This window comes from Neodiprion virginianus, chromosome 3 (genome assembly GCF_021901495.1).
Source record: "Neodiprion virginianus isolate iyNeoVirg1 chromosome 3, iyNeoVirg1.1, whole genome shotgun sequence".
Classification (NCBI taxonomy): domain Eukaryota; kingdom Metazoa; phylum Arthropoda; class Insecta; order Hymenoptera; family Diprionidae; genus Neodiprion; species Neodiprion virginianus.
Window position 1 is genome coordinate 33575358 of NC_060879.1, and position 24636 is coordinate 33599993.

The following is a 24636-nucleotide window of genomic DNA, read 5'->3' on the forward strand; positions in this document are numbered from 1 at the left end:
TTCGTCAGGGTTTTTGACTAATTCAGTAGCTTCTTTGAGGTACTTATTAGCCATCTCGATTTCACCTTTTTTGTCAAGAGTTTTTTCGTATGTCCAAAGTACTTTTAACTGTGCAGGAATGACGCATAAGGATAATCTTAATAAGGTGAAAATAACCGTCACAGTTGTTGTAAACGTCGAAAACTTGCTTGAATTGAATTAAATACTACCTAGAGTCGAAAGTACTTGAAACCTTAAAAGTTTTGCGAAAACTAAGTAATATTTATCGAGGGTTGAGTTTCACAGCGATATATTGCTACAGTCCAAAATATTCTAATCCAGCCCGATAATGTTTGAATTTTTATTCCAAATAGCCTATATTGCCGACACTACGAGGTAGAAGATGAGTCGATGACGATGACATGAAGGTATACTGTTATACCATCATAGCCTCACTGTGCGCATTTTGATAACGTGTCTTCGTAGTCATCAGCAGCTTTTCCAAATGGCCTAAATCCTGTGCCGGGCGCATTTTGAGTCTTGAATTTAAACCGATTTAGATTGAATGTTATGTATGTAATTAGGCATACGACGTTTCGAGTATATAAAAAGTCACATAGAAAAAGTACAACTGGAAGATGTCATGAAAAATAGCAAATGTTCATTTATCGAATATCAGATGTTCAGAACGGTACTGTACCTATATTCAGACAGCTTCATAGTGTTTGTTTCGAAAAATCGTTTCTTCGAATATATTGTGCAATCCAGATGATATCTCGTCTGCGCAGGGTTTTTTAAATAAAGTTCACAGAGAACGGATTTGTATGCTCAGATCCAAAGACTTTATTTTATAACATCATTTACGAAAACATACAATTACAACAAACGACATAGTTGAAAATTTGGAACGAGTATGTACCAAGAGCGGTCAGTGATCTGCGACGTTGACGTCCTTTTGGCTCTCTAGTAGAGATCACGAGAGGGACATACGATCATGTCTCGGATAAGGACGGTGTCACGAGTACACAATGCGACGATGATGGAGTCGGCGACGTCACAGGGTTCCAGAGCAGCGCAACCGTGTTCCTTTATGGTCTTCATTGTCATTTCGGTGTGGACCATGCCCGGACAAATGTTCTGGTTGAAAAACGATATAAACAGTGTTAAGTTCAGTTTGAGTAATATTACGTGTATACAAGGAAGGATGATACGGATAGGATGTTCAGTAGACTGAAATTCTTTCGGACTTACGGTAACTTTGATCTTTGATTCGAGTTCCTTGAGTTCCGTACGAAGCATGTCCGTGATTCCACGCATAGCCCATTTGCTGGCCATGTATGGAGCGGACATCCTGTTCTCCATGGTATTGTGGCGGGTGAAGCATCGGAAGTCGTTGATGTTGAAGATGTGACCGCGGTCCATCAAGCCTTGCTTCTTCTTCATCATCAGGAATTCGGTGGTGATTGCTACCAAGCCCAGGATGTTTACGTCAAATGTCTTCTCCCAGTCTTCCATTGTCCCGTTGAGGAAAGAGGTGTGAGTGTCAACACCGGCGTTGTTCACCAAGACGTCGATATTTCCCATGTTCTTCTCTATCCACTGCATTGCATGCATCACCTGATCCTTCTTGGTCAGGTCGCACTGCAGAGGGTGGAGCTTTCCTGGGTGGTGCTTCAACTCCTCGGCATACGCCTGTGATATGTGAAATAGTTTTATGGACGCAACCGTTTCGATATTTGGCATTTCTTGATTCGGGCTTCCAGTCAAAGCGAAAAATTTCGTATTAGAATTCCACCGATACATGTATTTATTTTAAAAGGTGTAAAATTTGACCGTTCATCTTTGAAAATCTCTAGAGAATGTATCTTTGTTTTCTATTGTTTGTCAGAACGGCAATAAAGTAATTGTAATAAATCACCAAAATGACTTACCTTGATTTTGTCAATGCGACGAGCCATGGCGACGACTCTCATTCCCTTCCGGACTAATTCCTCGACGATGGCTCTGCCAATTCCAGAGCTAGCACCGGTGACTAGAGCAACTTTGTCGACCCAACGATCCATTTTGGATTTAGAGTGGTTTCGGCTTTTACTGCGGTAGTAAGACTTAACTCAGCAAGTTACCTCGAAAGGTTGATGCTTTTCTTCGAATGAATCCGGCTTTTATACATAAACGAACGTGGTCCAAGATTGAGAGGGTTACGGGTCAGTATACATTAATAGCCATGCAAGATTAATTCTCACTTACTCTGTAAACAGCAACAATTTATGTTCCTCGAAGTTATCCTTATCGATTTACTATAGGTAGTGTTTCTCTCGCAGAGCTTCGATGCTCGCTAAATCATGCAGATTAGCCGCCAACCCCGTCCGCAGTTCCAATGTTGAAAACAAGGGAATGAAATATCAGGCCTGACCTTCAAAGATAACCGGATATATGCTGTCTGGCTAAAACAGACTATTTAACTTTTTTCGGCACAAAAGCGTAATCGTTTCGATAATTTGAAATCACTTGATAATGGAGGTAAAATGAACTTTTGTGCTCAAAGAAACTTTGAATTATTAAATTTTTAGTGTATAATGTTTGTCAATCATTGATATCATGTCCTATATGCGGACTTATGATGTGTTCGTATAAATATAAATTAATGTAAATTCGTTTGCTACATGTTTTGTTCCGAGGTAGAAAAATCTCTGAACAGCACCAATATTTTTATGAACTGCAGGAAATGACGCAATCAGTGCAAAGATTGCTGTACGCGCTTACAATCAGAGAAAACTTTTTGCTTTTGTTAAAGAAATCAATTTGTACACAATATTTCATTGAAAATACCAAAATTAATGAAATAATCGTAATAAATCGCAAAGGGATTTTAATTGAATATGAAATATCGATTTTAATTTAATCGATTCAACGCAATAATAATTTTTTCATGGTACAATTAAAATACTGAACACGCTCTGGTAGATTCAACTAAATCGTTTCATATAGTTCACTAAATCTGTTGGCTCGATGAATGTCAGTAAAATTTACGAAGTCATGGGAGCTACTAATTGATTGCCGCTATCAAATAATATCTAGCACCGAAAATCTACAAAATATTCTTTTGAAAACCTTGCAACGCGTTAAAAATCCTTTCTCGCAAGAGAAGTAAGATGAGCAGTTATTAGCAGGAGCTCCAGGAATCTGTAGTATAATCGGCAGAACTAAATTATTTGTGGTCTAATACCATTGAATCAGCCAGTGGCATATTTCTTTGTCGTTTTTGGACGTGGCACTTGATTCGTGTAGCATAAATCAGAATCATACGATAATTTTTTCAATTACAGCAATTAATGAATCATCTTTCAATCTTTACAAAATGATTTCACTGTGTACATGACCTGACTTCGCAATCGCAACAGAATCTATGGGATTGTGGTGCCGAACCTTTTCTTCGACATTACTGAAACCTTTCGATTTCTGCGCACTATAATATCAACTAAACGATTTTGTTTGGTAAAAATAACGTTTGGTCGAATGAATATTAATCCTGAAATTTCGTTACCAGGACTAAATTTTGATCATAACGACCAAAAGTTTTTTCCGAGTGTAGATTTACCCTAGACGGGAAGAAATAAAACGTCTTCTGTCCAGAATATGCTCTACTGCCCGAGGAAAAACTATATTTTATTGCACTGGACTCTGTTAATAATTCCGTTGAATAAGAGATTCATAAAACATTGGTAATCGATACCTAATTGCATACGAACAATAAGTTTTAATTTGTAAAGGTATTATGTTGAATGTAAAGAACCTCGTCATTCTAAAGGGATGAACTAGTTTAGCCTATTATTCATTAAATAAATAAGTCTGGAAATGGATTTTAAGGTCTTTCAAAACACGCCAAGTCGCATGGAATAAACGCGAGCAGCAATTAATAACAGGAAATAAGGGATTTTGTATTTCTCAATAACTCTCAGGCAAGTATTGATTCCTGAATTATTAATGCCCAAGGTAAAGCTGCGTGGATTAATCGGCTCTATATTGATACGATGATGTATTTTCCATTCTAAAGTTTCATGTCACGACGTTAACCTTACGCAACAATCGACGAAAACACATTATTGTGTTATGAGCAAGAATCTTATCGTCATTTCTACTTGTCCTTGTTATTTTCATCTCATGTCATGGCGTGTCAAGTCTATGCAGAGTAGTTTTCCTTCTCGCAGTAATCCAGTGAAAAACATGTTTTCGAACATGCACGTCTATCTAGATTTGCTCAACTGTCGGACGTCGCGTAATCGCGGATACCAGCTGCTACTGTACAAAGATTGGTCGGGCGTTATGATGTTTTTTTTTTAATAATAAAGCTCACAAATATGATTACACACTGATTCGAAGGTCTCGATCGTCTCGACCTACAGAAGTTTATTGGCGCTAATCTACGGGCGTGCAGTGTATCGGTGTACCGGTTTTAAACACGGTGAATAAAATTGAAATTATCAAGCTTTTCTTGTTCATCCTTTTGCGTATGCATAAAAATACGCGAAAACGAATATTAGGGTGATGAAACATATTTGAAAGTTGAGAAAGAGACATTTTTTTTAGACACGATGAGATGTGTGAAGATAAATCTGTACGAGGCATTCCGCTTCGGTGTGAAGCGATTCCACGATAGAATCACAGTCTGTGCGATAAATTCGAGTTTATGGCCGAATGCTTGCAAGATGTCTTCAACTTTTGGGACCCTCAGCCCGGGCCGCCTAAAATGATTTTTCTGATTCCATTCGACCCGTTCTGGTCAAGTCTGTATAAGATTGGCGTAATATGTATCACTTATTAAACTGATTACGATAATCGAAATTGCAACTAAGTAAGTTAATTTTAGTGCCCAAGCCGTATCGCGGTTGCATAATCCATGAATCGACCTTCGACTGGGCAGCTTCAGCTGAAAATCATGTGCAGATCACGATTATATGCATATTTCTTCTGATTTACCGCTTGCGTAATTATGTACTGGACGTTTACTGTCCACTTTCGTTGGTTAATGAAACGTTCATCCGTTAAATAGGCTATCGCCTTGAATTGCAAGAATAAAATTTGTTGATATTTCAATTGAATGAACTATAGTAGCTATATTTGAATATTGCGAAGATTTTGAATTAGGAAATCAATTTTCAAACTACGCCCAGTTTAGCAATCGATTTTGCTGTTTCGCTACAATTGTGTATCAATGAGACAAGGATGATGGAAGATACGGGTATCTTCCAAAATGTATAAATAATTGTAGCTGAACAGTCGAGTGAATTCCTGCGATTAATTTGTTTCTTTTTTTTATTGGTATTCACATTGTTTTTTCACTACAGGTGTGTATAGCTGATTCCTTTACAGCCATTTCATCATTTTTGAATGCTCATCAGCACGGTCATATACGACATGGACGCGTGTACGATCTGCAATCGTAAAATTTTTTTTTTTTTTTTCTGTCTCTCTTTTCAAGCTTGATATAAGTTTGGCATGTCGATCCAATAAGCGGAATACATGCTCCGAAATCTTACATTCGTGAAAGTTGGTAAAGATAAGCTGTAGAATTTTCCAGCTGACAGCGAAGTCGGTTTCTGAGCTCGTATGAGCATAATTAAGCTCAGATCTCTTTGATGACGATCATTTAGTTCGTATAACTTGGACCTTGAAATAGCAAGGCTTACCCCGATGCTCTGAAACACGTCGAGCCTAAATTAAGTACGAATGTGAGAAAAAAATTTTAGTTGAATTCTTCGATCAGAAGTTACAGAAAATATAAAAATCTCAATTGAAATGTTTCGATGCCGAATCAGGATATCTGCAACAGCTTGGAATTTCTTGTTTATTTCGCATTGATTGTAAGTATAAAAGATTCCTTTATTATTTCGTTAACACATATACCAGCCTTATCTTCGATAAACTGCCCACACCAATTGAGTATCAAGGCTTGCAAGATTAGTCCGAAAATTGAAGAGAAATGTTTTACCATCAATCGCACCTCGTTACGGCTCTGAAAGAGTCAGATATCTGGAAACGTCGTATATACATATACGCATATACATATAATACGCTTACGAGTGTGTTACTTTGTTGACCATTGATTTTTTTTCACCGCAGCTACACGTACATAGATATCAATTTCATGTCTCACGCACTTTGGCTAACGCATAGCCGCTGATTCAGGTATTGACGGTAGTTACAAGGAACAGCTGAATGATAGATCCGTTGAAGACGTCCTCGATATCCGCGGCAAATTTATTGACAATCTGATGAAGTTGAATGCACCTGGAAATCTTTTCGTGCTCACGGCGAGGATCAACCTCGCTAATTTCTTCCAGCCAAGTTTGGAGTAGGTGAAAATTACTGCAGGCGTGATGGTTTAGGAATATGAACCACGTGTCAAAGGCCAAGACGTGGACAACGACGCTGCAGCCGCTTATGACTGGGTGAACGTAGGCGACGCTGTAGCCAATAGTTGTGTTTACGCTGAATGGATAACGGGTCGGAAAAGGCAGCTTTCGTTCGTATCCGAGTAAGATGCCTGGGGAGGGAAAATTTTCAAATCTTACATCGTAATTTCGAAAAGTCAAGGGTAAAGTAGATCAATGATCACCCGGCACAGGCTGCACCAACATAACCACGCCCACTAAAAGTATTACGGATCCGTAAACTCTGCAGAATCGTAGTCCTACTTGGTCGTAATATTCTAGAATTGGATCATCGGCTTCGGATCTCTGTCCTTCGCTCACCTTGCCCGTTTCAATGACGGTTCTCAGGTAGTTCATTTTCTTTCGATTGATAATCAAGCAGAGAAGTCTCGCTAAAGCATTGAAGGTGAGCAGCCAGGAACTCATGAGTTCGGCGGTCAGTTGCAAATCGTCTGTCACGTGGATGAGCTCGGCGAATCCAGCAACAATAGCAGATACATTGACAAGTAGCGACATGGCCATTAAGACGTAACACCATTTTCCATGACGATCGAAGACACCGACGCACTCTAGCCAAAACTTGCAGTAGTACATATACTTGTTCATCGCGTCTCGTCGTATCTGCGGCAATAGTATCCACGCAGGCACCGGAGAAAGCTGCAGTCAAGTGATAAAGCCGCAAAGTAACTTCGTTTTCTCGTAAAGAAATTACCCTGAATTACAAGTGCAAACTAGAAATTATTGGAAAACTTAGCCGGTAGTTACGCAATTATTTTCGCCCTTTCTAGAGCACGGACACAATCGCGTAAACTAGCTCTGTGTGAATAGTCATTTGCGTAGGTATGCCAAGATGTGGTGCGGGTGAGTAAAGACTGGCAGAGAGACCTAACAGGTGCACTTGAGACTTTTTCAACAAGACCAGTCGTTAGTTGGCGTTGTAGGAATTAACTTTCGAAAAGTTTTTTTCATGCTTGCTCTAACGGTTGTTGTATATATGTTCGGTAATGTGAACTTGCAGAATTCCACATAATTTTTTGCATCGGCGATGCATTTACGATTCAGGCTACGTATACAGTTGTGTACCAAGTGAGACATGTCTTGCAAATTGAATCATACATTTTCATGCCCTATGCGATTTATGCAGTGCAACTCGAGGAGAGCCGGACGTGTTCGGAGAATACATCTGCATGACAGTTATGCCGATGGAACCGCAGAATATCGAGTAGCCGGTCAAACCAGTTGATATATTTTTCAAACGATCTTCAATGGATCGATTTCAAACCCCGCAAGTGCGATCCTATTACTTTGAGCCTCGCTCACGAGTCACTTCTGGTCCAGAAGTTCGTCAGAATGGAGCGATGGGTTTCCAAAGTGGCGGTCGTAACGGGGGCGAGTTCCGGCATCGGGGCTTCCGTTGTCCAGGAGCTGGTCCGTCAAGGTAAGCGATTTATCCTAAGAGAAGAATAAAAATGCTGCGTATGATCGCGGAACATAATAACAACACCCTGAATGTAAATCCGAAAAAGACAGCGTTAGTTGGCTCAAACGACGGCCAATCTGCTTCTTCGGAACATCATTTTCGCATTTTATTTTTTTTGCCCAGGAATGGTAGTCGTCGGGCTCGCGAGGAGGAAGGAAAAGGTCGAAAGGCTTGCGGATGCGCTAATCGAATTCCCGGGTAAACTTCACTCCGTGGAATGCGACGTCTCCAAAGAGGAAAGCGTCCTCGCAGCGTTTGCCTGGATCCGGGAGGAACTTGGAACCGTCGATGTCCTGGTGAACAATGCCGGGATCGCGAAGGAAACGACGCTGACTGGTGAGTAGAAGCGCCCTTCCGCATTTTGAATTTCGAACAATTTGACCAGTAGCAATAACGGGCGTTAACGATCCTTCTCTCACGCGCAGAGGGTTCCCTGGAGGAATGGCGGGCCGTATTCGACGTTAACGTCTTTGGCCTCTGTCTCTGTACCAGAGAAGCTGTGCGGTTAATGCGCGAGGGTGACGTCGAGGGACTTGTTGTCCATGTAAACAGCCTCGCCGGGGAACGTGTCCCTGCGGTACCTGGATTCGGCGTTTATCCAGGGTCTAAGCGCGCCCTTACCGCCATGGCGGAAACTCTGCGCCACGAATTAAGAGCCACGAAGATTCGGGTCACGGTAAGGCGGCGTTGACGATCTTTTTAACAGATGTAACGTCTACGTAGTCAGAGACAACGTTTCGGATAATTAATTATACATTTTAATATTTGCAGTTGCCGAGAGGGCAATTCACCTACGGCATTATTACATACAGTTTTATTTCTTCGGCATTCTAGTGCGTCAGTCCTGGTTTGGTAGCGACGGGGTTACTGTCCGGTTACTCAGCTTTTTCTGAAGAAGCTTTGGCAGCCATGCCTGCTCTTCGACCCGATGACGTAGCGGCGGCAATTGTCTACGTATTATCGACACCGCCTCACGTACAGGTGAGGTACTTAATCGTGCATCGAAAAATAATGTGTTTCCATTTTTAATCAAGTAATGGAAGGTATGATGTGTCAGAAGTTTGAACAAGATCAGGATTTCTCGAAACGATTTTATTTTTTACAATAAATACATTGTCAATTTCTGCGTTTATCTTTTAGGTGCAAGATATTTCGCTCCGTCCGTTTGGCGAATCTTGGTAAACTAATGCAGTCTGATGCAATCACAGGGAGTTTTCAAGTTTGATTCTTTGAATCTAATACCGAACGTGGTCAGATAGCAAAAGTGATTTATTGTGGTCGTAGCAAGCATTGTTTAACTAACGCAGATGTAATATAAATCGATTTCTTAACCAAACAATTTAATTGTAGGCTGATAATAATTGCGGTTGTGGTATTTCGCTTTGGAAAAGTTTTATGATTCTTTGAAGTTCCTATCAATAAACCATGCAGGCATATTATAAGTCGATTGTCACACGCCCCCGAAGTATGAAACGTCTATTTCACTCGCTGCTGCTGCACTGCAATAATATTTTGACCTTCAATATCCACGCCCTGATATTCCTATCGGCACAATAAGCCACTGTATTAACTCGTTCGACGACGAGATGTAAGAGAATAATCAATTTGGATAAGGTAAGTCACAAGCTTGCGATATATATTTCTATAACCACGCCAATGAACGAGAAGATACACGTAGGGTTAAAATTTTCAAAGTGAAAAAATGAATCACGGAAGCCTTATCGACTCAAATCAAGTACAATCGAACCAAGGCCTCGCAGAACGGCAAAATGTCTAAAAGTTGAGTAGGTGAAAAATGAAGTTTGCCGTCGGCTTAAATATACACTGTGCTCTGCTATATTTCTTCCCGTCAATCTACTTGTTGAGTAATCGATATTATCGATAAATTGCACTCATAAATTGTAACTTATCGCAAGTGGCAGGCGGTATGTACTACAGCGGTAATCTTGAATTCGTTCGTTTATCATTAGTTGCAACATTTTTCATCTTTGGATCCCATATTTCAGACCATCGTATGCGAACATCCTCGAAATATTATTTGATCCCTTCAACGTTTAAAAAATGATGGTAGACGATGATGACTGGACACGTGTTGAACATTCGCTCCTTTTCTATTACCGATTTATAACCGTCTGAGTATGTCCCCCCCCCCCAAACAAAAAAAACAAAGCATCAGCACAATAAGAAAGTGAAATTTTAGCACCGATTGCAGTACATAACTGCTCCTCACAAGTCACTCTGAAAGGTGTGTCACCAGACCACGATATGAAACAACTTGAGACCTAAGTGGGCGCCGACTTTTATGTAACCCCCATCTCCGAGGTTTATTTCGAAGATTGCTATCGCATTGATAGGTGGTAAAGATATGACCGTATTGTGGTTTCCAAGTTGGATATGCCCAAGTCACTCGAGTTTCTTCGGACAGTTACCCTCGTGAGTCTGTAAGCAAAATTTCTACAGCACGGTCATGGAACGTTGGGTAGGTAAACTGGCGATGGTAACCGGCGCCGCCGATGGAATCGGTGCAGCCATCGCCGAGGCATTGGTCAAGGGCGGGGTCAACGTACTCGCCCTGGACGTCAAGATCGTCCGGCTATTTTCCCTCAGAGAGAGACTCAGGCTTGCTCGAGGAAAGCTCTACCCCAAACAGTGCGACGTAACTAAGTTGGAAGAGATCGAGGCTGCCTTCAAGTTTGCAAAGGAGACAGCGGGCGGTGTTGATATTCTGATAAACAACGCTGGAGTCACCCATCTCTCAAACATCACTGGTAAGTGAAATTTACTAACCCATGGATACGAGGTGGTTCTCATTGAGGACAACGTCAATGTCAAAGAAATCCCAATTAACGATGCGATCGAATTGTCGAGAAATCGAGTCGAGTGTAAGTTTCGGTAATTATCTTTCGGTCGAGTGGTCGGACCATTTCCGATATACCTGTGTAGCCGCGATTAGAAGAATCGGCCTGTTAGATAACCGGTAACTGGCTAATGCCAATGCTATTTCAAGTGTTACGTTTGAGAAGTCCGTTGACTGACATCGCACGAGCCATACCTAATTGTCATTTATCAACCGTCGATCAGATGGCGACACCGAAGGTTTCCTGAAGGTCCTTCAGACGAACGTCCTGGCCGTAGCTCTGTTCACCAAGGAGGCAGTCAGATCGATGCGTGACCGTCAAGTCGATGGGCACATCATCAATATTAACAGGTATTCACATGGCCAACAGGGCAGGATGAAATAACAGTTCATCTCCACGGATTCCTACTTTCACCTTTGCTTTCTCAGTATCTTCGGTCATCAAGTCGTCGGCATCAATCGAGGCTTGTACGCGCCCAGCAAGTTCGCAGTCACTGCCATGACAGAGACGGTCCGTCGAGAGTTGATTGGTATTAAAAGTGGAATTAAAATTACGGTGAGTATAATCGAACAGTGAATTCTTCGAAGGTTTTCCATTCGATCTAACTACTGTCAGATGCTTATTCATGGAATTCGAGAAATGCGTCCGTCGTGCAGTTTCCATTATTTCTATAGAGCATCAGCCCGGGTGCCGTAAATTCGGAAATCCTGGACGCAGCAGCTGCCGAAGCAAACGTTCCGGTATCGAAAAAGGACGTTCCACGACTGGAGCCCTCGGATGTCGCAGATGCCGCAATTTACATTCTGTCAACTCCACCCAACGTTCACGTAAGAAACTGAATCAAATACGTCTACGAATGTAAATTCGCGTACTATTTCTGAGCTTAGCGTGACTGGGCCGGTTTTCATCTCACTGATACGTTGCTGTGAAACGGGAATATTTTCTTGTATCGTAGAGATGGTAAGCTTTTTTCCTTGAAGATGGCGGAAAACACTTACTGTGAAATATATAAATATATTTATCCATTATGGACATCGAATCGGGCTCACCGTTTGTAACGCCAGTAACTCTGCAGGAATCTCTAAAATCTATTTGCATCCAAATATCAACGGAGAATTATGTCGAATGCTAGCTGTTGTAGATAATATCGTTTCACTACTTTCCGAAGCTTCTCGGAGACGCCCGCTTGATGTAAATTCTATATCTCCGTGGACTAGACTTCCGTAATTTCATCATAAGTTCCAGAATAAAAATCTCGAGATCTTGTAGTACGCACGTATAAATTCTACACTCTCATGCCGTATGCATAGGCGTGGTCACTGCAGATTATGTAGATTTTCAAGGAAACGTCTCGGAACAGAATGGCTTTGTAATTTTCTACAACTATCTGTAAGGCGGTGTGTATGAAAGTTGGAGCGGGGGTCAAAATCCCGGAAAACTAAAAAGTCTTCTTGTCGAAAGGCCGAAATTTTCGAGATACGAATTTGAAAATAACGAATAATCAATGTATCGAAATTGGAATTTTCGATAAGTCACCCAGTAAAATAACTGTTTTCCGGAAAGTTCATTTAATCGAACGCTCTTTTATCCGAAAAAGTATTTTCAGAACAGTCGGCATTTTGAATGAAGAAAGCATAGAATATGAAAATATAGAAAAATGAAAGTTCCGAAATAAAAAATTGAGAGCGGCTGATACTTCGAACAGCCAAATAACAAAAAAATAATTATTTGTCGAAAATCAAAATTCAGAAGGAGCAAAATCTCGATCCGCAAAATGCAGGAGGACCAGAATCCTGACAGGACGAAATACCGAATCTCCTGAGAATTCGGAATTTGTGAAATTCGTCAACTCGATGGTAGTTTTATCAAGATCATCTAATTGTATCAGACAATCGTTCGTCTGATGAAAGAAAAAAAGAACGCAAAGGAATGGGCAGCATATTTTTAATAAATTATTAAACGCTACGTCTTTCTCACCGTACGTTCAATTCATTCAAGAAATTATTACGCCAAATCGTGTTTTTGACTTTCGGGATTTCGTTCACTCGACTTTTTGGTCTTTCGCATTTTTGTATTCTAAACGAAACTTGACGACAGAGGTAAGGAACCGGTCGGGGTGATGTGAAACAGTGCGATTCTTGTTCGACCACGTTACGTCTGCATTAATTACTCGATCCCGTGTCGGTTCTTGTTGCCGGCTTGTCGTAAGGATATTTGTTAATTGTTACAGATCACGGAATTCACACTCCGACCCCTTGGGGAAACTCTCTGAGGCATGAAATGTACCCAACAATGCCGGCACTCTGGGGCATTCTGGCACACCGAAACCGTAATTCGATTGCTTGATTAGACACGTGATATCGTGTGTGGAACACCCTGGTTGAGTATAATTTTATGGAAAGGATCATCAATCTGCCAATCCTCAATTGCGATAACTACACCTAGTATTTACAGTGCACTCGTTTGTTACGCACCGCAAATAAAAGAAACGAAACGTTATATTTTCACCCTATATTTAACGAGAACATGAAAAGTGTTCAGACACTGCACGGCTTGGTCTGATCGTGAGGCGTCTCACCGAAACTCACAAAATTTAAATCTGTACTCATGCCTAGATGTGTATCATAACTATACGTAGAGTGTGATTTTAACGATGATGGGAAGAAAATTTTCAATTACTCGACGAGGCCGTAGTTTGCTCAACGACGTAAAAGTAAACACGAGATTCCGGAATCGATTGTCCATTATACTGATGAATTGTGAAGTTAAATTTTTCTCACAATTTATGGTAAATGATTTTAAAATGTGTTAATCATGAAGGCCTCGGCTTTAAGTCAGTCACTGAAGCTTCACGGACACAAAGTTCATGCCTTTGAATGAATAAAATAAGTGTCGTAGTGGAAAATTGAGGCCAGGCATTGATAAGCAGCTCGCGAGGAACTTCGATTGATATTAAAGCGAATTATAAATTCTTGAGATATCTCAAGGTTCCCACTATTTCAACAACGAATTTGGCTAAATTCCGAAACTACGTGCAGGTTTCACGTAGTTGCGTGCGGTCTTGAAATTATATATATATGCGTATTGAATGCCTACGAAAAAACGCGTCGAAATATATGTACATATAATCACGTCAATTCAACGCTGTACGTCGTTTTGCGTCATTACGTTTCATAACGAATTCACGAAGACAGCACAAAATAACGAGTACAATATGTTTCGGCCCTGCAAACCACTCAGGATTGTAACAGTAAAGTCTGACAGGGTAACGAAGTGCCGCATTTCTCTGACACTTTCAATCCATTTTGCATGCTTACACTAATTTCTATTATTAGCTCGGAGTAAAGTCTGCTCTAAATTTGCTTTCCTTTAAGATAAATATCGGCAATTACGTGTCTTACGAATGTCAGAAATCATGCACAATCATAAATCACTACAGAAATTTAATACGGTTATACGTAATGAAGCCTTCGGTCAATTTTAGAACTCATAATCAAAAGTTTGAAAATTAATACTGCTTTTACACATTTAGGGGTACTTGAAATTTCTGTGTCCGTATAATTTCCAAAGGGTTGGTCGTTATTGTTATCTTTCGTAATTCCGTGAAATTTTTATAACCTTAGTAACGGATTTGCAATCTCTGTTACTTCACTAATTCCTATCAGCTTGTGACATTTCTAATGTCTAATTTTAAAATCTGAGATTAAGCGTACGCCGATTCCACCTAGTGGATAAATTAGTTCTTGATAATTCGATTACTGCACCGGCAATTGAAGAACTCCGTTGCTTTCGAATCGTATAAGTGGAGAAAAGTAATCTAGTATGATATAAGTGTAACTAATAACATACCAAGCGTGTAATGACATAAGGTCGAAAACCCAGCCTTTCTTACCAAAAATTATAAGAAAAAAGAGAGAGCGGCAAACGGTCGTAATTACCAATTTAATTTTTTTCTATCCAATTGGTAAAAAACTTATCTAAGCGCATAGAAAAATTTACAGCATTATGGTTTCAAGAACTTCGTAACAAAGTATCCCAACGCACGAATAGGAAGTCGTAAAAACTATTTCTTTCATCTCTCTTTGCGCAATCGCCAAAATCAATCACGAAAAGTAAAGACAAATTGAACAGAAAAAATGCGAAAAAACTGGAATAAAAATATACGAGGCTCGAAGTGCCTCTGGTATTATTCAACATCCCATAATACCATGTCTACCGTCTACATATCTCTCTTTTTGTTCGACGCCGTCAGTCCCAGTGCAATCCCCTCCTAAAGAAATTAATGGGTACACGGTTCAGGGATGTCTACTATATTACGATGATGATGTCAAGGATAGTCTTTGCTTAGTTAAAGCATCGTTTCATTCTCAGTTGCTGTACGCGAACGAGTCGGTCAGCGTCTCTGCTGCGATTATAGGTCTATTTCATGTCTGCGTAACTTGTATGTGAGTGGTTTTTGGTTTTGTTAGTTATCGCTACAAGGAGAAATAATTGGGCCGTAATTCAGGAGTGAAATTAATAAAGTTACCCACTTCGTTCGATACTTTAATTCACATTGAGAGGTAAGTCAGGTGACTTTCGATTCTACAAGTTTGGTTTAATTGCAATAAATCTGTTTTACTCGATTCTCGAGTTTTTGAAAACCGCGGTATTTGGCGAGCACCAATTGTGGTCAGTTTTGCAAGGATACGTTCGGTGGTAATGAATTTTAGCTTAGAAACGCAATTTCGTAAACGATTCCGTGGCCACTGGTTCTCAGTTCGTGATCACGTTCTTATTATATGTAGTCCTTTTTTCCCATTAATTTTATTTTTGTCAGCGATGAATACCTGATGTACCTCTACATGTATTACACATCATTTTGTTTGCCGTGACTGCGCAATATTTTTTCACCGATAATTACACAGCGTTCGAGCCCGTGCATGATATCATCCGTCGATCAAATACGGAAACGGTTCTGTCTTTGTCCAAGTTATACAACACGTCTGAATACATTACTGCGATAGATTCATAAAAACTTTATAAAAACTTGATCATCAGGAGATTCGGATAAGTTGAACGAAGATTTCAATCCGTAAAAATTTAAGTCATGGAGCGTTGGGCGGGTCGAGTGGCCGTTGTTACGGGAGCTTCTTCAGGGATCGGGGCTTCCATCGCCGAAGCTTTGGCTCGGGAAGGAATGATCGTCGTAGGCTTAGCGAGGAGAAAAAATCGCCTCCAGGACACGGCCGAGGCCTTGAGTATCGCGAAAGGGAAGCTGTATCCGGTCCAATGCGACGTTTCGAACGAGCAAGAAATCTTGGATGCCTTCAGATGGATCAGGGATCATCTCGGAGCAATTGACGTCCTCGTGAACAATGCGGGTGTCGCCCACTTCGCCCATATTATCAGTAAAGAAAACTATTCGATTCTCCATGCAACAAGAATGAATTTGTAGTATATCTATTAGGGTGTATCGAAAAACCACGTTTTTCTAATTTCGGCACGGACTGGCGTGGAAAATTTCGGTCTTGACAGAAAAATAAATCGGTTTCAAGGAAAACATTGTTAAATTTGGAAATTTCTTTAACACAGTCGAATATTCTGGAATATAGTAAGGAGAACAAGAAAAGTCAATACTGGTATATTTTTGTTTTCAATAGATAGCTGTAGGGTAGTGAAACACTAGACCGTGTCGAAATTTGAAAAACGTGGTTCTTCGATACACCCTAATATCCATCACCCAACGCCTCGGTTTCGATATAATTTTTATAAAATGGCTGCAAAAATCATCGCGTCGAATTTAAATCAACAATAAGATGAAGGACGCGATGTCTCTCCTAAATTGAGACAAGATTTCTGGCTCTTTTTTTCACTAACGATTTTCGAATGGTCTCATAGGCATTCGCATATACTTGCTGCATGTTATAGGAATACCAAATTTCCTCGATTGGCGTGAATATATTTTCAAGGTCTTCTCGTTTAGGCGGGGACACGGAAGGCTTTCGGCGTGTACTGGATGTCAATGTCTTGGCAGTGGCCATATGCACACGAGAGGCAGTCGCGAATATGCGAGCTCGCCGAGTCGATGGTCATATAATAAACATCAACAGGTAAACGGACGCTTCGCTATTATCATTATCAGATGCCCGCGAAGCCAGATCAGTATACGTAAAATTCCTCTCCCAGTTTCACGAAATTATCTTACATTTGCAAACAATTCCGACTCCAGCGTAACCGGACATGCTATTCCGAATCTACCGAATCATCTGAGCCTTTATCCAAGTAGCAAGTACGCATTGACCGCCATGACGGAGGTTGTTCGCCGGGAGCTAATTTCCGCTAAAACGAACATCAAAGTGACGGTGAGTAGAAAAGCCGAGTGAAAAGCGGAATGTCCGGACATGTTATCTCTTTCACAGTACCGCGTATCACTCTTGTATTTTTAAGCGTTCTAATCAGAGCTGAGATGCTTTTCAGAGTCTTAGTCCTGGACTGGTGAAGACCGAGATCATGGAGGCTGCAGAATATTGCGTGGAAAACACAGGAAGTCCCGATGCTCCGACATTGCAGGCCAAGGACATCTCAGATGCGGTTCTTTACATACTCAGCACACCGCCAAACGTTCAAGTAAATTTTTGTTTTCGTGGTAGCGATGCTTCCTGAAAAAATGAAAAACACCAGTTAGTCTCTGTGTCTGAGTAGCTTCGAACTACTCCGAACAGCCTTGAGCCTTTGGCATTGTGGAAACGGTGCCTGTATAACTTCTCTTGGCTAAAGTGCAGGAATTATAGAATTGACTGTGATCGAATCTCGCATCGACGATCAACGACAGCAAACGACTTTAAACGATTGCCGCTGACCTTGTGAATACAGCAAATGAATTCCGAAGTTCTCCACGAATCGTGACGTTTCTGTTCATTCCCTGTTCATTAGCTATTCAGAAATTTTTTCTACAAGTACTTGTGAACTTTTGAAGTGCCTTGAAATGCACGAATGCATATGGGATTTATTTCAGATAACAGAACTGACCATTCGACCAGTCGGAGAACAACTTTGAGTACGATTTGGCAGAGAAGGAAAATTTCTTGGTGGAATTGCGCTGCCGAAAACGCTTCGGTATTTTTGTTCGCCATTTCCGTCGAGGGAAGACAAGACGAGACAAGACGCCTATCTAACCGTACATAGAACAGTGAAACCTCTGATATTTCCTGCCGTAACGGGAGAAAATGATCGAAGATTGGCGAGTATAACGAAGACTCGGACATTACGTTGGTTTACCTTCTCCCTGCCGGTTTCCAAGTGTAACCATCGTAACCATCGAGCAAGCAAGCATTAGCTGGTTCACCGCGGGAAATTAAATGTCGCAGATTTAACTGTATCTTTCCATCACGGATGATTATACATACATTACGAAGTTATTACTCTTAGGTGAAAGGAATCACGTAGTTAAAACCGCGTGTTATAATGTGAATTTAACTACGTTATATTTCATTCTCGTCGACGATAAGAGACTAATTTGGTTCACTTTGACGAAGATATGTGATGTACGCATAGTTGTGATAATTAGTTTTCCATACCGATACAGCGATTGTCAAATCTTTCCTGAAAGCTAATGAAGGTACTAGGTATGTGTTTTTGTTAAGTTTAGATACATTTTGCAAATAAAATGACTTAATCTTATTCGTAGCCACGAGCTCGACTGTAAAGCTAGAAATACTTTTAAAGACACCATGTGCTGGGGATACCATTTATTGTCGTCAGTACAGAGATTTGAATTGCTAATGTAAGATTTTGCCTAATCATTTCCTGTGAATGACCTGATAAAAGCCTGATCGTTATACCCTTGCCTGCATGTTATAACGCATCACTTTGTAAATTTTCCAAACATCGACATTTCGATTCACAGGTCGTGCGATTATCAGGTCATTAATTGCGTGCGATCTTCATCAATTAGCGATAAGTAATTACGTTGTAACAAAATCCGTTAAACAACCGTATCGGAGCTGCACAATTTACTCAAGTTTATCACGTAGAATAAATCTATTAGATAAGTGACGTTGAATCTTAGCCTTGAAACTATGCCAGGATCAAGGAGACGGTCGTGAAAACCTGTTTATATAAAATTACACTCACCAAGTTGAGCGTTCGATCATCGTTTGGATCGCTTTTCAATTTGGCACGGATCGTTCCGTCCGCAGTCGGCATTTGGAAGCTGAAAGTGCGAATACACCTGGATTAAAAGTCGTGTGTCAATCTCTGGAAAATGTGTAAGCTGTACGTTACGTATTCAGCCTGTGTCAGCCAAATTGTTTGGATCTTTAGCGCGTCGTATACAGGGGGCTTTGTGTGATCCGGTTACGGAATAGCGAGCTGAGACTGCTCGAGAGTCTGTCGCTAAGATAAAAACATGACAGTGTACAGTATATTCTCTCTCTGAACGGACGACGTCCGTCGATAGTCGCCCGGCGTATCCTCTGTGGGACCTTCGGGATTCTGCCGAGTAGACGACCTTATCTGAATATTTATTTCCTTTGTGAATTGAGCCCGGTGGTCAGTTTGGCTTTGGCTTTTAGTGGAATTGGGTTCAATTCGAGGTCCGCAGGATTCGTCACTCCGGTATTCATACGTAGACGTCGACAGCGTTCTCGCCAATCGGATACCTACTCTGTGCAGGGACATGGAACGATGGGCAGATAAGGTAAGCAGCCGTCACTGGACCCGTTGGTTCCCATATAACTTACCAGAGCCCCGACGCAGGCCTCCTTAGATGTGGCTTAGAGGTTTCGCAAACTTGCTAAATATTCACCCAGCGTAGGCAGCATCTCCAAGCTAATTATAAGACCGAAAGCACGATGATTATACCGTTATACACTGCCGTTGTATTCAATCCGAATTTGTCGCCTTGAAACTGTACATCGTAGTCACACAACGTAGTTACACTGCACAAACCGTCGTTGTTAGATTCAGGCTTAAACTTTTCATGCAAATACTATGACGGCGTTGACTGACGTTAGGATTTCTAATTACAAGTTTTATTTGCCAGAGAATAATTCGACGTGCGCATTTGCGTAAAACTCGCGGCGCAACGCTCTTGTGTAATTCCGTTTCTTGCCTCTTATCTCTCGCTCGGAGAGCATCGCTGGCGTATCAACTTGAGTCGTGTTTATTACAGCTGGTTCCTTAGCTTGGCACTTGTGACGCTCGAGCCCAGGGACGAATAGAGGTTTGGGGCCCCCGAGAAAATAATTTTTTAACTTCTGATCGTGCCGGTACTTGAACACGTGTGATAAGTCGTAGAAATCGGCAACGGATCGCACTTAACACTCGTTAGTTCCATTGCTGTGAAAACGACGAGACAGCGTGAGTATATTTTACGAACGAAGGTAATTTCTGCCTCATCAAAGAGTCTGCGGAATCGTTCTATCCGTACCTGCACGCAGACTTTACACTTTAACATATGGCTACTTAGAATTCGGTCTTTACTCTGCGAACAAGACGGTTCAAACGACGTTGTTTACGAGGTACGCACTTCGCGTCGAACGTGTGGCATAAAAATGCCACTCGCTCCGTTTCCCCTTAGAATATTTTTCGGCAGGGAAATTTGTGTAGATATATGTATACATACTTTGCTGATGTATTCATACGTACCAGGTACACGATGCTCCTGGGAAATTATATTCCTGAACATACGCACGAAATCACTGAGTAGATTATACGTGTATATCGGGGGAGGGTTGAGTTTGCGAAACTCGCCTCAGGTGAAATCCTGGCTCATCGAAAACTTGCAGGTAAATATTCACTCAGGAGTTTGCCCAGCCGGTTATAAAGACGGCTGCACGCACCTCGAAACGCACCGTAAGCGTCAGCTGTATTTTGGGGTAAATCACCAGGCAATTACGATGCCGCGTAATTTACGGCCAGAGCCTGCGATCTGATATATCCGAAAATCGACAATGAAATTGGGATCTTTTGTTCAGGTCGCCGTCGTGACTGGCGCCTCGGCTGGAATCGGTGCAGAAGTCGTAAAAGGTCTGGTCAAAAAAGGATTCACGGTTGTCGGTCTTGCCAGACGGAAAAATCGCGTTCAAGAACTTGCCACGGAATTGAAAGAAGAACCGGGAAAGTTACACGCCTGTGAATGTGACCTCACCAAGGAGGAAGACATCCTTGCGGCCTTTCGTTGGATCAAAGCTCAATGGGGAGGAGTTGATGTGCTCGTAAATAATGCAGGCGTCTTTAAATTATCCACCCTGACAAGTTAGTGTTGCAGAAATTTCACGCGGTTCCGAGTTTCTCGCGAGTTCGTGTCAAAAGTAAATGTAGTATATCAATCGGAAAATGGTTTCAGACGGGCACACCGAGGACTGGAAGCATATCCTGGACATTAACGTTTTGGCGGTTTGCATCTGCACGAGGGAATCCATGCAGCTGATGGAAGATCGTGAGCATTGTCATGTGATAAATATTTGCAGGTTCGTTGCTTTAGTTTTTGTTATAATTTGTTACTCCTTTTTCTCCTGTATCCTGGGTATGAAATTGGATCGCGAAAAGGTAAGAGGGACGTTTTAGAATCGAAATATCCTCTGATTCCCGATTTCCTTCGCAGCGTTGCAGGTCATCGGATTCCGAACTTGGTTCCATCCTTCCTGCACGTCTATCCCGCAAGCAAACACGCTCTTCGAGCTATTTCGGACAGTCTGAGGGCGGAGTGTGCCCGCAATAAGAGGAGGATCAAAGTCACGGTGAGTTGATTTGCATGCATAAAAAATAGCCCCCAGGCATCCAGTGAACTTGGACTTTTTTTTCTTCTTCTATACGTTTCTTTTTCTCTCACCCGAAATTCGATCTTGCGGATCGAGGCTTTCGAGTATCTTATGCTCTGACGATTTACCACGCCGGATCTCGAAAACACGTCCAGAAGTATCCAATTTACGTACATATAATACATTTCAGAACCTGAGTCCGGGCACCGTGCAGACGGAAATGGCAGCGGGGCTTGGAAATTTGTCTGAAAAATTGACTGAGGAGGATATGGCGGAGCTTTCTCAACACAAAGTAACTCTTCAGTCGAAAGACATTGCCGACGCAGTGCTCTACGTTTTGGAAACACCCCCGCACGTGGAGATACGCGAGTTGATTATAGAGCCGTTGGGGGCAGTTTTGTAAACATGGCGTCGACGAGGATGATTACGTACTTCTTCAAATTGTTGGTACGCCGATACAAGAATCTGATTTTATCTCATTTTCATCCCAGGGGGAATGGAACGAATCGTAATGAGTTTTCTTATTTATTCGTACACCTTTGTGATAACAGCTGACATAATCTCAGCGAGAATATTAATGAGAATGAAAATATATACGGTATTAAGAATAAGATTAGATTATCGATCTCAACTATGTGCTAGGCATGAATCTCGATAAAAGTCTTCAACTATACGCGGCTAAATAAATGCGTTACATTTTCTAAAAAGGAATATTTAAAAGTTTGCGTAGCAATGAATAATGAAAGTCAGCATCGTCCTCGAGACGTTTCTCACTTTCAAATGCAGAAACACTCAATATTATAGTACTAATGCAACGGCTTGAAATAATAAATTCAGCTGATCAAATGTTGGATTCAAATTCTGTAATATTACATTTCTTGTTTTCATCAATTTTTATACGAGGGCAGTCCAAATATCAACTGCATTAAAAAACAAGAAACCAGAAATATCTGGAAATTGCATGTTATTTAGTAGTTTGAACAATAAGTTAGGAAAGTAATTCTGCTCGTTGTCAATCGAATTCTAATTTCCTACACTTATCGACTCGTTCAACCGGAACGGTATACAAATCGAATCAGTAATTGTCTAAAATTGGAATTTCCCAGCTTTTTCACACTGTCTAAATAATACATAAAAATTGTGCACCCTGATTCAATTTATTTATCAACTCTCACAAGCGTTAGTGACCATCGCAAATCTCCAGTCAAAGTTTGCATAATTTTCGCAATTCAAATTTCGTGTCATATCGCGCGCAAACAAGGCAGGGTGAGTAGTACACGTTTTCACCGCGACGGGGCGTCACGCGTGTGGAATTCGAGATCCATGGATGGCAACGTTCACGGAGTGGCGGGTATAAACAAAGGCCGATCGAGTCACATGTGACCGTGTTCATGTCGGGTTGGAAATGCGGAGTGTTTGGCCCCGGATAATTTCACTATTTTAGTTCCCGGCATAATTTTGTTGTACCGATATCCAAAGGTCAACAACACGATCACTCTTCAGTACGAATGTAAATTTATACATACACGCACAACTCACGAAATATTTCGAATAACCGTATCTAGTGTTTGGCGATCGCCCGGCTTTCTTCATCGTGTAGTCTTCACCTGTTCTGGATGTCGGAACTCGGATCACGAAGGACAGCACGCACTTCGCACTTATAACAACCGAATTGTCACCACCACAAGTATTGACTTACACATTCTTACCTTTTACAAATGGATGGTATTAGGGAATAACGTCTTGAACCGACATTTAAAAAAAAAAACGAGGAATTACGAATGCATACAGAGAATGAGACTCGAGTATATTTTATTCGCTTTTCTCCCCACATCGATACTCACGCCAAGTGTAACTTGAATACCGTATTTCGTAATAACGACGTATCAACTATACATATGTATAACTCTCGCGTTTACATCCAACAAATACTTTGAATAACACCAACGAAATTCAAGTTTCATAGTTTTTATTGACACAATTATAAGTTAATATCAGCATAAGTTAGACAAATTTATCCAACCACTCCTTAAATTAAAAAGTTCCGTAAAACAACGTTTTTTACGTAAAAACAAATCAACTGTTTTTATAATTCGTCAGGATATTTTTTGGTATTTGTCATTTTGTACTCCTTCACTATAGAAAACAACGGTAAATAAAAAATAAAAGTTTCGGTGCTAGTTAAGTTTATTGTTGTGGAAGACAAAAATCAATGTAAAAATGTGAACGTAAAAGTCTCGGAATTTTCATTTTTGTTGGGTAAGACGTTATTGCTTAATACCATCTAAATGATTATTGTCTACAGTTGTTGGCATGTTTCGCAATCATTGGTGGTGGGACATTTCGACCATTTTTTGCGTCGATTTTATACCGTAGAGACAAAATGTATTAATTTCAATGACTGTGAATGCATGTATATTGTTTATGATGTTCTATAATTCATGTCAGAATGTCAATTGTTAGCGACAAAATTTCGATCAATGTTTTTTTTCTGATAGTTATGTCGAAATATTTTCAAATTTCGGAACTTTATACAAAATACCGAAACAAATTGTTATTGATTTAAGGGGTTTTTTCTCCAGCGAAACGCATTGGATAAATTGTTTTTTGAAAATATTAAAATTCGATTAGAAATCATGCAAAGTTTGTGAATTTCACTATCTTCAAAGCAAATCAGATAGTTTCAGTAACAATTGCTTATTTCATTTGATTGTTTACAATTGATGATTTTTTAACATCTTGTTTTTAATGCTTATAAAATAATCGTTAACAATATTGACTTTCTCAGTAATTTCATTTTCCATTAACAGGTAAGTAATCTTTTCACCTAAACATTATCGCTGTACAAAATCTGTTTTAAAAAACCAATAACCTTGTTATTGGCCAATGAATTGAATTCAGGCCATACGCTAAACTTATTCCTGTATCTCTTCGCACGCTATTTTATTATCGATACCTTGCAACTGAAACATAGTAAATTTCTTTACTTCAATTACCGTCATAATTTTGGAATTAGCTTCGGTTATTTTTTAATTATCCGCTCACGTGTATTTCAGCATGAATTTTGGATGATAGAGTATTCTTGAGAGAAAGTCGAATGAATAATTGCGCCTCCAATTTATTATTTTGCGATTTTAATTCGG

At 40.6% G+C, this 24636-nt stretch overlaps 5 protein-coding genes and 2 long non-coding RNA genes across 9 annotated transcripts; 4 read left to right on the forward strand and 3 right to left on the reverse strand.

Moving 5' to 3' along the window:
• Positions 1 to 798: 798 nt before the first annotated feature.
• On the reverse strand, positions 799 to 2114 carry LOC124300532 (farnesol dehydrogenase-like). Its single transcript, XM_046754742.1, has 3 exons — positions 1911 to 2114; positions 1231 to 1671; positions 799 to 1116 (listed from the first exon to the last, which is right to left on the reverse strand). Exons 1-3 carry the CDS (start codon positions 2040 to 2042, stop codon positions 943 to 945), a joined length of 747 nt encoding a protein of 248 aa, XP_046610698.1. The 5' UTR covers positions 2043 to 2114; the 3' UTR covers positions 799 to 942.
• A 3160-nt stretch (positions 2115 to 5274) lies between these two features.
• LOC124301689 (uncharacterized) lies at positions 5275 to 5869 on the reverse strand. Its single transcript, XR_006907539.1, has 2 exons — positions 5517 to 5869; positions 5275 to 5411 (listed from the first exon to the last, which is right to left on the reverse strand). It is a non-coding gene; the product is annotated as an uncharacterized LOC124301689 (long non-coding RNA).
• Positions 5870 to 6906: 1037 nt separating this feature from the next.
• Positions 6907 to 9332, forward strand: LOC124301687 (farnesol dehydrogenase-like). 2 transcript variants are annotated; one of them, XM_046757055.1, is made up of 5 exons: positions 6907 to 7848; positions 8014 to 8226; positions 8316 to 8566; positions 8725 to 8871; positions 9031 to 9332. In XM_046757055.1, the coding sequence occupies exons 1-5, from the start codon at positions 7761 to 7763 to the stop codon at positions 9070 to 9072; spliced, it is 741 nt and encodes a 246-aa protein (XP_046613011.1). In that variant the 5' UTR covers positions 6907 to 7760; the 3' UTR covers positions 9073 to 9332. The 2 variants fall into 2 exon arrangements, with proteins under 2 accessions (XP_046613011.1, XP_046613012.1); XM_046757056.1 differs by having other exon boundaries at positions 7816 to 7941.
• Positions 9333 to 9880: 548 nt separating this feature from the next.
• LOC124301686 (farnesol dehydrogenase-like) lies at positions 9881 to 13247 on the forward strand. Its single transcript, XM_046757054.1, has 5 exons — positions 9881 to 10658; positions 10972 to 11098; positions 11177 to 11303; positions 11423 to 11575; positions 12979 to 13247. Exons 1-5 carry the CDS (start codon positions 10358 to 10360, stop codon positions 13018 to 13020), a joined length of 750 nt encoding a protein of 249 aa, XP_046613010.1. The 5' UTR covers positions 9881 to 10357; the 3' UTR covers positions 13021 to 13247.
• Positions 13248 to 15171: 1924 nt separating this feature from the next.
• On the forward strand, positions 15172 to 18410 carry LOC124301685 (farnesol dehydrogenase-like). Its single transcript, XM_046757053.1, has 6 exons — positions 15172 to 15310; positions 15836 to 16138; positions 16714 to 16840; positions 16960 to 17092; positions 17208 to 17357; positions 17746 to 18410. Exons 2-6 carry the CDS (start codon positions 15838 to 15840, stop codon positions 17785 to 17787), a joined length of 753 nt encoding a protein of 250 aa, XP_046613009.1. The 5' UTR covers positions 15172 to 15310; positions 15836 to 15837; the 3' UTR covers positions 17788 to 18410.
• Positions 15564 to 19938, reverse strand: LOC124301688 (uncharacterized). Its single transcript, XR_006907538.1, has 3 exons — positions 19472 to 19938; positions 18864 to 19395; positions 15564 to 17389 (listed from the first exon to the last, which is right to left on the reverse strand). It is a non-coding gene; the product is annotated as an uncharacterized LOC124301688 (long non-coding RNA).
• LOC124301684 (farnesol dehydrogenase-like) lies at positions 19298 to 23665 on the forward strand. Of its 2 annotated transcripts, none has more exons than XM_046757052.1 (5): positions 19298 to 19428; positions 20708 to 20987; positions 21079 to 21202; positions 21337 to 21472; positions 21684 to 23665. In XM_046757052.1, the coding sequence occupies exons 1-5, from the start codon at positions 19408 to 19410 to the stop codon at positions 21894 to 21896; spliced, it is 774 nt and encodes a 257-aa protein (XP_046613008.1). In that variant the 5' UTR covers positions 19298 to 19407; the 3' UTR covers positions 21897 to 23665. The 2 variants fall into 2 exon arrangements, with proteins under 2 accessions (XP_046613008.1, XP_046613006.1); XM_046757050.1 differs by lacking the exon at positions 19298 to 19428 and adding an exon at positions 20146 to 20518.
• The last annotated feature ends 971 nt before the right edge of the window (positions 23666 to 24636 follow it).